The following is a 16,496-nucleotide window of genomic DNA, read 5'->3' on the forward strand; positions in this document are numbered from 1 at the left end:
TGGACTGATTATCTTGGTCTAGTTTCAGTTCCTTGAACTTTCGAGTGACATTTTGTAATGGAAAAACACATACAATAAACATTTAACTGTTTATACTGTTCAAAAGATTGGTGTCAGTAAGATTGTTACTGAAGATTTCAATTTCACTTTCTATTCATCAAAGAACCCTGAAAAAATCACGGTTCTCACACAAAATAACCCCAATATTTGGACTCCCACTCATTCACATCATTAATTTTTGCATAGAGATTTAGTATTTTGATCAAATAAATGCAGCCTTGTGAAATGAAGTGTTCTTTCAAAAATATTTATAACTTACTGACTACAAACTTTTGCATTGCACATACTGTTGGTATCTCAGAAAAATAGTAGTCCCAAAATTTATTTGGTCACTTAAGTCACACTAGTTAAAATGGAGGAATTCCATAGTTTTATAACAGAATATCAACCAAATTGGCTCCCATAGCACCCCCTTGCTGTTGACAAATGGGACAAACTTGTTGGCCTTAAGTTGCGATTCGTGTCTGTGGAGGAAGAAGTTCTGGCATTTGAGGACTGTGATTAGCTGGGGCTTTGCCAGGTTCTACACAATGCTTTGGTTCCAACTTCATATAGACGGGCGGTTAGAGGGGCCCGATCCAACCAATCGACCAGTCATGACGTGGCCATTGGCAATTAAATCAGCCGTATGTTTCTCTTCCCTGAATGCGATGGCAAAAAGGGTCAATCAAGCAATTTAAACATTAGTTCTTCTTTCAAGAGTACATCAAAGATGATTAATCAAAATTACAACAAATATTTTAAACCAACCTCAAAAGGGTGAATATTTGAAGAACAGAATCCAGATGATGACATAAACGCTGGATGTTTACTGATTAAAAAAATTGGTGGTTTATTACTCTCAGAATCTTTTTCAACAGACATGGCATCAGACAATATATACTTATATAGGTATTAAACAGGGATTACTAATATATTAGTAATACCTATTGGCAATTCAAAGGGGAGTCTCAGGAATGGTTAAGGATGTAGTTGAGATCAGGTAGTTTTTTGACAGAATGCTCTAAAGTCCATGCTGACAGTTTGTTGAGTGTAAACACTGACTGTAGGGGTTTATATAGGCGTGTTCTATACCTCTTGGCGGAGCAGTGAGTGACGCTTCAAGATCTAAATAAGCTTTCTGACCACCTTCATAATTATAGGACATCTTAATGGTCACAGTTAGGGTTATAGGCTGGAAATTATAGTAATGCAAAGGGATAAAAAGGACAATTGTGTTAATAACAATGATCTGTGCCTTTTCAATGTTGGCTCAAATACCTACTTGCACCCAGTACATGGAACAAATTCTGCAAATGATATAACAAAATGTGAGCCTGAACTTTTAATTGATTTCTCATGGCAAAATGGGATGATTTATGTTGAATTCTCATTACCTCCATTAAATCAGACTTTCAACATATAAACCCTATGGAAACTTGAAAAAGCCAACTGCTATCTTTTTCAGAGCTTGTTTCACAGATATACTTCTGGAAATGGGAAATTAAATAGAACCAAAGACCTCATCAAAGCCAAGTCGTAGGATCAATCCAAGGTTCAATTGTATAAAGGCTATTAAAGATTGTAAAAAAGCAGAGAGGATCTTCAACGAGGCATCCAACAAATGAAAATTGAATTAAAAATGTCAAGCACGTAGAGTCATAAATGATACAAAGAGACAGAGCTGGAGAAGATTTGTATCATATCTAATAACGAACACCCCCCAAAAAATATTTTTTAATTAATTAATTTATTTTTATATACAAAGTAAAATTAATATCTAAATACAAAAGATGAAAAACAGATTGGAAGGTCCTCAAATACGGCATACGCCATCAGGACACCCTTTTAACCACAAGCCAATAAATGTTCTACCAATGCCATAAGAAAAAAAAAAAGAAATATTCACTAGAAAACTTTCGACATGAATTTAACAGTGTACGAAATTGAACTATACTTTTCGTTCAAGAAAAAACTCCTGAACCACATAATTAACCTTTTTCTCCTCTGGAGGAGCTCTCCTGTACTCTCAAATGATCTCCTGTTGGACCTGACAGAAACCTTTATTAGATTTTTTGACACCGTTTTTTTTTTTATTCTTCTGGTAATCTTTAATACCATATGGAGAACAGGACATATACCACCATCTTGGAAGGAAGCAGTTATTATTCCCATTCCCAAACTGGGTAAGGACCACTGTGATTCAAAAACCTATCGGCCAATAGCTCTGACCATTTGTTTGCAAAACTATAGAAAGAATGGTAAATGGATGTATGGTCTAGACACTGGAGTCAGAGCACGAGATGATTGAAGTGGTTATCCACAAGTTTCCTACGCACCATGAGGCCTTGCGTCAAAAGTGGGCGCGACTTCCGGTTGGAAGTAAACAAAGCGCGATTTGACATGCTTGACACTCGTTCATTCAACAGTTGACAGTCTTTCAAGTTATAGCGATCCAAACTAGCTAACGATGTGGGAACACAACCTCAACGAAATTCAAAAGGGTGAAATAACAGTACCTTTACCTCCGCAGTAGTTGATTGGGAGTATTATAATAACATTATTAATAATCAATACTCATCAAGGCATGGTGACAGACAGTTGTGTGAGCTGACAAACAATTAAAATAAAAAATACACACTTAGTCATTGTGCTTTGGAGTTTATTCAAAATTATAAATGAATGTGCTGCTTGAATACATTAACTGGCACATTTGGTATTCTGTCAACACAGGCTTTGATCCTGAGTTTAGCTTGAACATCAGTAGCGAACAGCCAATCACATGCTGATAGAGTTTATAGAACATTAAGAATTTAAACAAATGTACACAGGAAGATTCGTCGTCTTTTGGGAGGTGATGGAAACTACAGTCGTTGGCAGGATCACTCTGATTTCGTTTTCAGCTTATGTTCAAAACAATCCCGTTTAAGCCACTAAATTAGTTTAGTCCGGCTATACATACAACCGCGAACAGCACATGTTTTCCCTGAGCTCCGTAACGACATCTCTCATAAAGTTTTGCGTCTTTAAATATTAAAATAATTCTCTGAAAAACAGCTAGCCTCTTCGCTAACTAACACACAAAATACCTTTGGAATGCTACTTCCGCCGCGTCACCGGAAGTTTCACCCACTTTATTTTTCACAGGAGCGCCCCTCGGAAACTTGTGGATAGGTGTGGCACCTTAATCATCTCATCAGACTTGAATCATTTGTTTGGGACAGCTTAAAAAGAACATAGCTGTATTTTTTTGATCTACAGAAGGCCTGTGATACCACCTGGAGATGATATTCTCAAAGATGCAACCTAACCATTTTTATCTCCAACTTCCTTTCTAATAAAAATTTCCTTATTCAAATAGGAACCACTTAGGACAAGGAAGTATTGCTGCGCTCAGACTTTCCCTTTGGTGCAATCAATCAGTTACTGATCAGTATCGCCAGCAGCCATATCACCCTGTAGCCCAAGACTGGTTGCCCACTAAAGCTAAGCAGGGCTGAGTCTGGTTAGTACCTGGATGGGAGACCTTTTGAGAAAGCCAGGTTGCTGCTGCAAGAGGTGTTAGAGAGGCCAGCAGGGGGTGCTCACCCTGTGTTCTGTGTGGGTCCTAATGCCCCAGTATAGTAATGGGGATACTATACTGTCAAAGAGCACCGTCCTTAAACCGAGGTCCTGACTCTCTGTGGTCATTAAAAATACCAGGTTGTCTTTCGAAAGAGTAGGGGTGTAACCCCGGCATCCTGGCCAAATTTTCCTTAATTAGGCCGACAACTACCGTATCATCGGAAAATCTCTGGAGGAAGATGCTGTTGTTGATTTAAATGGCTTTTTCTGGCAAATGCTATGTCAGTATTTTCCTTGAAGTCCGCTGTGTAGATGCTAAACAGAAATGCAGCCAGAACTGTTCTTTGTGGCACCCCCATATTACTAGTATTGGAGACACTATTAAGACGCACACACTGTGTGTGACCTGCAGGATAGATAGTTCATGCACCACCAGGTCAATGATGAATCCAACTGTACTCTCCTTATCTTCTTGCACAGCATTTGTGGCTGGATCATATTGAATGTGCTTGAAGTCAAAGAATGTGGACCTCATAGATGCATCAGGAGTGTCCAGATGTACATGGGTCCTCTAACATGTAAATGAGGGCATCATTTACAGCCCTGTTTGGCTGATATGCAAACTGTAGAGGTTTCATGTGAGTTGACATACTAGCCTTGATGTTAGAGAGGACTTGTCTCTCAAAGGTCTTTATAATATGCTAGGTGAAGACGTTTAAGTTACGAGTCCTCTCTTACATCAAAGCTAGTATGGCATTTGAATTCCAGACCAATGCTAGTATCTTCACAGCTGAGGCTCAAGCATTACTCCCGGTTCTATGAAATATTGAGAATGGTCAAAATGGTACTATTTAATTGCCTCTGACTCAAGGTGTTGTCTTCAAGCACATGAATCAGTAAAGACTGACCACCCCATATTTGTCGATTTTAACTAAATTAGATCTTTCAAAGAGGGAAAACTTTATAATATTATCTTTCCAAATCGGATTGGCCTGACTGGTAATGAGAGGGCGGGCACGGCTGCCAGGGATGCTTTTGACCCAGAAATATCTGACTGTCAAATACCAACTTTGGATTTCAGACATTTAACTTCTACATCACTAACAAGTTACAGAAGAAATTGCATGAAAATAAAAAGTACAAAAATAAGTTGTATGTCTTCCTTAACTTAAAATCAAGACGTGGCCAAGTCGGCTTCTCTAGGTGCCGACCGAATCACTCAGGACTGACACATGGGTTTTTATTCATGGAAGTTCCTCCTTTAGCCTATGCTGCTAGAAAACTTTTTGTTTCCTTGTAAACCTGTTTTTCAGAAACATGTTTACATGGAATATTTCAGAATGTTTCATCCGAATGTATGCTAGATGTCAGTTTGAAATGTTATACAATAATTAAAATTTTTGGTAACACTTTACAATAAGGTTCATTAGTTAACATTAGTTAACTACATTAGTTAACATGTATAAAGAACGAACAATACTTATTCAGCATTTATTAATCTTAGTTAATATTAATTCCAACGTTTACTAATACATTATTAAAATCAAAGGTTGTATTAGTTAACATTAGTTAATGCACTGTGAACTAACATGAACGCACAATGAACAGCTGTATTTATATTAACTAACATTAACAAAGATTAATAAACACTGTAACTAATGCATTGCTCATCGTTAGTTCATGTTAGTTAATGCATTTACTAACGTTAACTAATGAACCTTATTGTAAAGTGTTACCAAATTTTTATTTATTAATTTAATCAATAAGTGATATTGTCCTGTTGTTTGCCTTGCAAATAGCCCTTATGCTAACATGGCATTAAAAATTAAAACAAAAAAATAAACAAACAGCAAACAAATTGGTATCTGCAGACAGTGGAAGAACTTGATGCCTTTTTAGGATAAATTTGTTTAGCTTTGGGACTGGCTTTGACACGCATCTTAATTGCCATGAGACAAAGTGACACATTATGCTGTATGTGATGAACTGTCATATTCTGACAATGTCTTTCAATGTCCGCCATAACCGAATGACTAATATACGTTTCGTCATTAAGGCTAGCAGAAATGAGCTCAGCGTGTGTTTTGTCTATAAATGTGCTCCTGAAGAGGCTGGTTTGTCTAGGTCTGTTAAACGTGGATCAGTAAGCTGTAATTATGAGGTAATAAGATCATGGCTGACCAAAATTAAATGTGTTTCAAACGTTAGTCACCAGTGTGACAGACCAGTCAAACAGACATTGTTGTGGGATTATTACAAAACATTAGATGTCTGGACTTTAATATTTTCATTCAACAATGAAAGTCTGTAGAAACTAGTGCTGACTTTGAAACACCAAGTTCTTCATTTATTCTCTTTCTCTGGTGTCTTAAAGCTGTTATGAGTTTATTGAATTAGTATTGCTCCAGTAATAATAGTTTCCAAGTGAGATGGTTTTCTACAGGTCTAAGGTTGCTATTTTGAAGTCCAACATTGATATACTAGAAATAAATCACCACAGTTAGCCAAATATTTGTATGGCTCCAAATGTGTCCACCTCAGGCTCTCTCTAGATTTGTGTGGATTTGTGTTGTTCGACCTTGTTTTTGATTGTTAGATTTGTGATTTATCTGCCAGCCATATAATAAAATGGATCTGGTTCTGTTTGAAATCAGGATGTAATGCCCATTCACACCTAGAACAATAACTATAACGGTAGCAACAGGGCCTAAAATGAACCCTCGCCAACTGTGCCAAATGTGAGTAAAAATCAGTGTTTTCGGGTATATGAAACTGTTAATTGCCAGTTGGGCGGTTGCATTTGGACCGTTGACGGGGCAGTATTACATCACTATTACTACAACTATAACTTAATTCGTTACTTGCTTTTTTTCTGCGCAAACATCTGAAGCATGCGCCAAAAATCCAATTGAACTTTTTCGCCTCTTGAACAGACATATTTAAACAGGATTATGTCTTGGCAAGTATCCTTGTAAACGTAGTCCGTTATGGCTTAAATGAATGTTTAACCGTATAATGGATCCAGTATTGCACAGCAGTGCAATATTAAGTCACAGCAGTAATATTTCTGCAGCTGTCTGTGTTTTTCATTCTTATCAAACAACAAAAGACAAAGAACAATCATTCATTGCTCTTGACCGAATAACTTTTGCAACTTTTAGTAAGGAATAATCGATTTCATGGCTGGTAAAGAAAATATTTATGGCCGGTAAATTTTCAAAGTCACCAGCCATTGGCAGGTGTGGCAAAAAGTTAGTTTTAGTCCATTTCCATTTTAAAAACCGTTCTTAATGTAAAAGAATAACAGAGTCTACACCACCACTACAATGATGGGACAGAGGAACAGTGTCACTTAAATCACGATTTTTTTTTAGCTGATGAACAATCAAAACATTGACCGCCAATTAAAATCCAAACTGCTTTAAAGAGCTTGAACATTTAAAGCGACAGACAACATAACTGCTGAAAGCTTATAAAATAACAATTATTGTGAGTTAGTGTGTACTCTTATATAGTTATTGTTTTAGCTACCAATAGTTTGATGTGAATGAGCCTTAAATCTGTCAAAATAGTTACTATAGTACTGGAATAGTATTAGTCTGTTTATTGCTATTATAACATATTAGTAGTACGTTTATTGCTAATGTAACACTCATTTTTTTTTTGTCCAGATCTATTAATTTAATCAAATGAATCAATCTAAAACGTTTGCCTTCCAGATCACTTTGTGCCACCAACATTCATAAAAGATTCTATTTAGGTTTATCATTTAATTGGTCATATTTTCTGTATCAGTAGGGTGCTCACTAGCTTCCACTTTACTACTGTATGCTGTTTTGCAGAGAGCACACTTTTTACCCAGCAGTCCAGTCAGCAAAGAGTAAAATCACACAAGGAGGAACAGAACAAAGGGTGCTTAAAGAACTTAAAGAGTGGTCACATTTACTTTTAGTCAACAAATTTTTGTGTCATTTCAGTAGGAAACTGTGAATGTCTCGTGAAGGTGAAAACCACCATCCCCAAGCAAATTTTGCAGTATGTTCACAAGGGTCACGGCATTGACCGACCAAAATCTGCTTGGTTTGAAAGTTAAAGGAAAGGAAAGGAAATGAGCATTACGGCAAACACTGTTTGTTTTGTTTGTACAAACTAAGGGAAGAGTCCAAATTATTGTCTGTGGCAATCAACTGCATGCCAAAGATTTTGTTGCAAAGATTTGCTTTGCATTCATTCACATTCAGAATATCAATGTTTATTAAACCGCTTAGATTTGAAATGGAATGGTAGAAAATGGCTTGCATTTTGGCTGCTGATTAACACCTGTCTCCTCTATCTTTCTTTTTTTGTCAACCCTCATTCCTTTTCCATATCCCTACCTTATCCCCTTCTCCCAGTTTAACCCCTCCTACACAGATGCGTCCGGCCGACCAGATTGGTGGGAGTGATGTGTGAACTAGGTACTTATTTCTTTACTGTCCTCAGTTGCACTTGGATTTGCATGACTCGGACACCTGCTTTCCAAATAAAATTCAATAGACTAAGACATCTAATATCAACTTTATTAGTCAGTCTTAGTATCAGTTCGCTGGGTAAACTTTAAAAAAGATTTGTTTTAAGAAGACAGCTACACTTGCAATATCTAAAAGTCACATTTGAGCATATTGTTAATGAAAGATTGTTCTGAGGGTATCATTTAATTGGACATTATCCTTCTCATTGTTTTGTTTTACATTACCATAATCACATTTAATGTAATTTTGGTTTTAATGAAGGCATCCTGACAGCCCAGAATTAATTTAGCCAAGCCTTTGAAACATGTCTGACTGTATGTAGATCAAATGAATGAGGATATTATCCACACACACAAAGATTGTGATCTTGATTCAAACACCCACTCGATTATTTGTACAACTATTCGTTATATCTATGACTAAGTATCACAACGAACATTCAAATCTACGTTCTCCCTGCCTCAGACCCACAGAGAGCAGTTGTCATGAAACCGCTTCTCAGATAGGCTCACAGACCACATATCATTATTTCTGTGTTGGAGGTTATCACAAGTACTGGGATAAAAGTTTATAGGTCGACATAAACACGGTTGTCTACGGTAGAGATCAAAATTGGCACCAGTAGGTGGCGACAAGTGATTTTTTTAAAAAAAAAATTATGTGTCTTTGAATTGAATTTAAGTAGCCTGGATGCCAGCCCGAACTCAATCAAATTGCCAGGGCGGGCTTTATACGATGATGGACAGATGATCTGCAGGGGCGTAATCATCACGTTATTAAAGAGCGCTTGTCGAAGATGACTGCAGCTGGAGAATTGAGATGTATAGATTCCGCTGTCATGACTGTTGTGAAATAAATCAACAGCGCATTCATTTCAATAGACAAACAGAGAACTGCAATCAGGGCATTTGTCGATCGGAAAGATATTTTTGGCGTCCTTCCTACATGATTCGGGAAAAGTGTAACTTATCAGCTGGCTCTGGCGGTCGTTAAGAAGATGGGACGTAATGAAAAGCCTGTGGTCGTTGTGGTTTCTCCTTTGGTCGCACTCATGGAGGACCAAGTAAAAGAAGCAACACTCGTTATTTTACTTCTAAAATAAGTAAGTTCTGTAGTTGACAATTGTATGCAAAGTAGTTGACTTACTGTGCTGCTCTGATTGGTTGTAGGTTTACCGACTATCCAATTGAGTGCAGAGTTTTTTTTTTGTTTGTTTTTTGTCCTGGTTCGGTTAAGACACGCCTAATAATCAAAGCCCTTTGGAGGAGTTTCAGACTCATATTCTGACAATAATATGAGTATGACGAAGTCAAAGAATTTAAGAGAATCGTTCAAAAACACTGATTCATCCAATAATTGAAAAATAAGTATTTATGAGTCATTGGATCATTCATTCAAACCGTTTTTTCTTCATTTTTTTTTATTAATTCAAATTAATTAAACATTATTAATTGGTCTGCAGCAGTTAACATTTTTTAACATATAAACATTTTTTCACGTGTTTATTCAGAATTGTGGGAAAATAGGAATTTTAAATTTTTCCAGAAAAAAAAAATATATATAAATATATATTTCTATTTTTCATGTGTAACCTTTATATTTCTTGTTTAATATATAGTAAGAGGAGCTGAAGCCAATCCACACAAAAAACAAGTGATTGACAAAATATGTGTTATTATTATTAATAATAATATATATTAAATTTTATATCTAATACATATAATATATTATTAATACAATTAAATACACAACACATAATTTAATAAGTTTGATATTTATATTATTTTATTTTAATATTTCATGTTTATTGTTCAGTTATGTGAAGCTGAATTTTAGACCAGTGAGATGTCCTAGTGGTTGTGGCTACTCAAGAAGACAAAATATCTTGTCGTTTGTCATGACGATTCCTAGTTTGGATACGTGTAAGAATCTGGTACTGTGTGTTTAGCGCTGAGGGGGGTTTTGTGAACCCCTTCTAGATACCAAGCAGATGTGATCGTCCCGGAGTTCAAGGCTGCTGAGGGATCATGGGCTGTAGGGGGAAGGGTGCAGCCGTTGGTGGTGAACTGTCATGTCTAATCACGGTCATTAATAGGGAAGGGTGCTGGCCCAAGGCCACAAGAAAAGTAAATAGAACTTGACTGTTAACAAAATCAACAACATCCGCTTGATAAAGCGTTCTGGCCTTCTCCAGTCTCACGCTTTCTTTCATTCGCTTCTGTTTTCCATCCTATCTTTGCCATGCCACTTCCCAATCTTCTTTTCAAAAGTCCTTCTTTTTTAATCTTCTTAAGTCTTTTCTTCTTTTTTATCATTCTCTCAACATTCTCTTTCCTTGTGTTTGTTACTGTAGATCACACATTATTGTTAGTCCAAAATCATAGTAATGTAAGTGTGGGTATATGATTCGAGTAAATAAACAATTATTCACTTGAGATGTTCTGTATGTATTTCATTGCTGAAGTTATTTGTCCAGTTCATTCTGCCTTTGACTTTGCGAAGTGTTCCATTTTTATTTGACAAACACGAGATATAATTTAAAGGGATGATTTTCAGTGAATTAGATTTAGGTTTATGACTGTTTGGATTGTTTTATTTTGTTGAATGATTGCATGAAGTCATTAGATTTAGGTTATTTCATTCATTAATAGCGTTGCTCTGTTTCACCTCAGATGATCTGGCTGGCCAATCCGTGGAGCATGAGTGTGTGCTGACAGGCAGAGAAGCAGTGTTTCTACCCGAGCGTGAGAGGGAGCGGAGGAGAGGAACAGAGCCAGAGGAAGGAATAGGAATGGGTGTTGGTAGAAACACTACCTCCAAATCCATGGAGTCCACCGCAGAGCCTGGCAAATATGAAGAGGAGAACAAACACAGTGCACACTTCTATCCCATCCCTGTGAGTGTGTGTGTGTGTGAGGAATGGCTAATCATAGGGCTAAAATACAATATCTTTAAGCCTATCATTACAGCGACAGGACAGGGTGTGTGTTAACCGCATGTGTGCATGCTCACGTGTACTTTTTTAAGCAGGTCAGTGTGTTATGCAAATTCCTACTTTCCATTATCATATAAAGCAAAGTCCATTATCATATAAAACAGCATTAAGAACATTTAGGTCCCGAGCAGTTTTATTTTTTATTTTTTTCTCCCTACAAGTCATGTTTTCGTGTTGAGACACTGAATCGAAGTCTGTCATATCTTCAATTACACCGCTGTGTCAATAAACTTCCAGGAATGACAAACAACAGATTTACCATTATGGCATGCATTACATTTCTTTTGAAGATGCGCACACAAGTCATAAACGTAGTGGTGTTATAAATACACTAACCATTCAAATGCTTGGGGTCAGTACTTTTATTTTTTTTAGATTTGTTTTAAATAAATGCTGTTGATCTATTCATCAAAGAATCCTTAAAAAAAGCAGAACAACTGGTTTCAACATTAACAATAATAATAAATGTTTCTTGAACACCAAATCAGCATGTTAGAATGATTTCTGATGGGTCATGTGACACTGAAGACTGGAGTAATGATGCTGAAAATTCAGCTTTGACATCACAGGAATAAATTACATTTTAAAATATATGAAAAATTTTTTTAAAAAGTTTTATTTTAAATTGTAATACCAAATTACTTTTTTACTGTATTTTAATCAAATAAATGCACCCTTTGTGAGTATATGAAGCTTCTATAAAAAAATTAAAGATCTTTGCAACTTTTGAACGATAGTGTATAGTACTAATACCCTTTTAAAAACTATATTTCAAGTTGTTGTTTAACATTAATCAATGTATCGCTATATTTGATTTTAAGGGAATGAAAGCGAGACTGAGGGAAATACAAACATCTCTTCAGTGGGTTCTCTACATTCAGTGTGTTTTTGGATTGTTCTGCAGGCGAAACGCTGCAAAAATATCTTTCAGAGAAATTTCAGTAGACAAAAAACCCAGACAATATGAGCTGTGGAAATTATAAGTGATCTATGAGCTTCATACAGTTTTTTTTACCGCAGATTCAATTGAAAACAACGTAAGTCTGTCCCTCACAGCCTCACTTTCATACTTGCGTTGATCTGAATAAGGTTTATTAAGAGCAAACATGAATTAACAGTGAAGAATAATCTGTAAATTAGCATTAACCAAGATTAATTAATGGTAAAAAATTATTTATTATTGTAATACCAAATGTTAACATATAGAGCCATATTGTAAAATATTACTAATCTAATAGTAACACTTTACAATAAGGTCTCATTTGGTAAATGTAATGTTTTAACTAACATGAACTAACCATTTGCAGTACATTTGTTACTGTATTTGTTAATCTTTGTTAACTTGAATTTAAAAAAAGCTGTTCATTGTTTGTTCGTGTTAGTTCACAGTGCATAAACGAATGTTAAAATACAACTTTTGATTTTAATAATATTGTTAAATGCTGAAATTAACTAAATATTAATTTAAATGCTGTATAAGTGCAGTTCATTCTTAGTTCATGTTAATGTAGTTAATTAATAAAACCCTATTTGAAAGTGTTATCGATTTTAAATATACTGTTGGTTTTTGTAACAATTTGGACCCTCAACATATGTATGTTATCTTATCACTGCATGAAAGCTTCATTCATAAGTAGAAAAAACTGAACAACTTGAAATAACCAGCTGCTGCTTTTTGATAGTGTTTTTGCTGTTAAACATGCATGTTTAAACAATAAAGGGCAGTGTTGCCACAGTTACTTTGAAAAAGTAATCTGATTACTCCTTTAAAAAGTAACTAGTTACTTTACAGATTACTTGATTTTAAAAGTAACTAAGTTAGATTACAAGTTATTTGTTAGTTACATTCAGCAGCTGCCGACAACACACCCGTCCTCAACATAAAAATGACAACCGATTCTGCCAACACTCACTTTATTGGGAGTGCATTTTTAACAGTAACGTCAACAATGTATCTCCTGACATTTTAAATTAAACTTTCTTTTTTATTAAAAACTTGTATTTTTTTCAGGTTCATTTAAGTCTTTCTTGACTTCACTTAACATAAATGCATGTTTTTATAAAAAAAAAAAGAAAAAAAAACAATGACGGTCTTTATTGACTGCACTTAACATAAATACTTGTTTTTCTAAAATATAAAATACAGACAGTCTTTCTTCACCTGACTCCAAATGTTTCTTCAAATTTGGCAGTTTTTTTTTTTTTTTTTTGTAACTAGATAGCACTTTGTCGCCACCAGCACAGAGTGTACAACAAACCTTACTATTGCTATCTTTTTAGCTGACACAATCGCAAATAATGACGGTGGTGATGCGTTCATGTAACATGTAAGGGTGGCGCTTTACAATTAATACAAAACGAAATTCACTTAGAAGAAAGGCTTTGTGCTTTCTGTTTGAGGTCTCTGTGAAAGTTTTAAAGCAGTCTTTTAGTGCCGCTTTCAGAGCGGTCATGTCCGTAACGGACAACTTTCACGTCCGTAACATTGTTTTTTCCTCAGAAATGTGAACATGAAAATAAAATGATATTTTATATTCTGTGGAGGGCCAACCCTTCTGTATCCGGTGGGTAGTATAACCGTTGGTTTGCGCTGTGTAAATCACAAAATTACTAAAACATATTTTGCAACCTAAAAGTTTAATATTTGTTGTCACATACTGGCATGTGTATTTCTGTGTAGACCGATGACTGAATTTAAAGATGTAGCATTGTACCTGGACGGCAAGGATAACTCCTTGGGGTGTGTCGCGATCCTGCCTTCACACGCGACATGGGTTCCTGGATCTGAGTGTCACAATTTCGGTTTCATATCGCATATCGTTATATCCCCAACTTTTACTTAGGAAAATGACAAAAATAACGCGTAGTGACTTTAAGTAACTTGAATCTGATTACTGGTTTGGGAATAGTAATACGTAATATTACTCGTTACCGGTGGTCAGATTAGAGTAACATGTGACCGGCATCACTATTGAAGTCTTAGTTCAACTTCACCCCAAAATTAAATTTCTGTCATTAATTACTCACCCTCATGTTCCGCAAGACCTTCTTCAGAACACAAATTAAGATATTTTTGATGAAATCCGAGAACTTTCTGACCCCCTATAGTAACAATTACCACTTTCAAGGTCAAGAAAGGTAGTAAAGACTTCATTAACAGAGTCCATGTGACTACAATGGTTCAATCTTAATGTTATGAAGCGGCGATAATACTTTTTGTGCGATAAAAAATAAATTACGACTTAATTCAACCAGACATGTGCCGTATTCAGAAATGCGATAAATCGCGGTAATGAGAATGCACGATATTGTTATCGCGTGCACTTCAAAATTTCCAATAATATATCCAATAGGCCGTTCACACCAAGCACGATAATAAAGATAACTATAAAGATGTAATTCTAAAAATCGTTCTCCATATTAAAGAATAACAGAGTTCACACCACAGCTATAACGATAAATATATGAGGAACGATATCGTTGGGATTACTTTCAGAACTTTTTTTTTCAGCTGTCCAACGATAAAACACTGACAACCAATCAGAATCCATTCTAATTTAAAGGTCTCGCGCATTTAAAATGGCAGATGACATTGCAGAGAAGTTAATCGTCGAGGTACAAAAAAAAAAGACAGGTCAAAGCCCCTTTTCAAGTATATGTTAAAAAAGAGGGATATATGGAAAGGGTGAGAAAAATTCACAATGAGATATTATGCAGTGTAGCATAGTGTTACAAAATTACCTCAGGTAGGCTATCCAGCGCTAGTTGACAACATTGCTGAAGTTGCAGTGAAAAAGGTGTTGTATACTGTACATAAAGGTGTTGACTAGGTGATGTTTTTATCCCATCATTGACTTCGTGAGAAAATCCTATTAGATATTACACTAGACAGGTCATTTTCGCTACTTTGAAAGTTACAATACGAAGTTACTAGTTACGACATGTTTTAAAAATCACAATTACACATTGTGACGCAAGTTGTTGTTTTTTAGATGCCCACAATCCATCTGTTTCTCTTGAGGAATTCAAATATCGTGATAATACCGTATACCGTAATAAAAGCTCAATCAATTAACCGCAGCATGAAAATTTGTAATGGCATTGCATTTTTCTTTTTTTTCCTTTATTTGTATTCTGAAGATGAACGAAGGTTTTCATCTTCAACGAAAGTACAAGTAATCAGGGGAAGTTATTAATGACAGAAGTGTCATTTTTGCATGAACCATTTAATAAACATGTCAAGAAGCCAATGTTTACTGTCTTGTGTGAGCGCTTCTATAAGAGGTTATCTATTAGAGAGTTGTTTTTATCTCACCCTTCCACGGAAGTGTCCCTTTATCAGTCGGTTCACTATGATCTGTGCTCTGTAACTTTATCTGTTCGCACATTATGAAGACATTCATGTCAAGACTCAAGTTTCCCTTAGTCATGCCCCCACCACTTAAAGACAATTACATAGCAAACACTATCTTATAACAGTTATGTGGATTATATCATTATTTTCTTTTGGGTTTGTTTTGTTCTTTTGTTATATATTGTTCTCAATTGTTGATTAATTATTAAAATGAGTGTTCTTTTCTAATACTCTAGCCTTTTTTAAGATATTGCTGTATGTAATTATTGTTTGAAAGACAAAAGGTTGTTTGTGGAGTCATGAGTCTTCTGTATAGTATGATGTCATGAAGAACCACCAAAAACCGTGTACAGCTAGACCATCATTGTTTTCTCGAACTCTCCCCCTACATGAGTGCGATCACTTATCTGCATAACCCTCTTTCTTTGAAATGTGTGTGTGAAATTGCCCTTGTGGACTTCAGTGGGCAGATAAGTCTCGTCAGTGTTGGGGTGTAATGTCATGAGGGCGTAAGGTAAAACAAATATGCTTGACACTGAAACCTTGTTATTTGAATTTGGCAAAGACAACCAAAGCTTCTGGAATCGTAACCCTTTGTGTGTCAAGCTAAACTACATAATTGCATAATTATTGTCTGATTTCTTACAGATACGTCCACATTACATTTTTATCTTTTGTGATAACGATAGAAAAGTTTGCTAGTAGCGTCAAACATTTTCCTTGTTTTGTTGGTTGGTAAATATGTGATCTTTGCGAATATCTCTGTATTTAACAGGTGGTTAACGGTGCCGTGCAAACCCCTGGAGATCAAGACGCAGAGGACACGCAACTTATGGCCATTTACGCAAAAGACAGCCAGAATGAAGACAAGGTGAGTTTTGGTGATGCTATTGGTGTAGAAATGACACTCTTCACCTTTAAATCAAGGGGCTACTCGTACCAGTCTTGCTTATCCACTCTGTATTAAGCCCTGTTTGGTAATGGCTCAGTCATTATGACTCGGCACTTTTCCCCCACAGAGAGGGATCAGGGA

The 16,496-nt window shown here is 35.9% G+C and overlaps 1 protein-coding gene across 2 annotated transcripts in view; it reads left to right on the forward strand.

The window, feature by feature from the left end:
* Positions 1-16,496, forward strand: part of slc23a2 (solute carrier family 23 member 2) — a 54,483-nt gene that overhangs the window by 10,318 nt on the left and 27,669 nt on the right. The window contains exons 2-4 of one of the 2 annotated variants that reach the window (XM_039681726.2): positions 7,998-8,060; positions 10,787-11,010; positions 16,239-16,334. In XM_039681726.2, the coding sequence (XP_039537660.1) occupies positions 8,048-8,060; positions 10,787-11,010; positions 16,239-16,334 (333 nt within the window). In that variant the 5' untranslated portion in view covers positions 7,998-8,047. The remainder of the gene's footprint in view (positions 1-7,997; positions 8,061-10,786; positions 11,011-16,238; positions 16,335-16,496) is intronic. The other variant, XM_039681733.2, reaches the window with a different exon arrangement.

The sequence above is a fragment of the Pimephales promelas genome, chromosome 14 (assembly GCF_988280905.1).
Source record: "Pimephales promelas chromosome 14, fPimPro1.hap1.1, whole genome shotgun sequence".
NCBI lineage: Eukaryota > Metazoa > Chordata > Actinopteri > Cypriniformes > Leuciscidae > Pimephales > Pimephales promelas.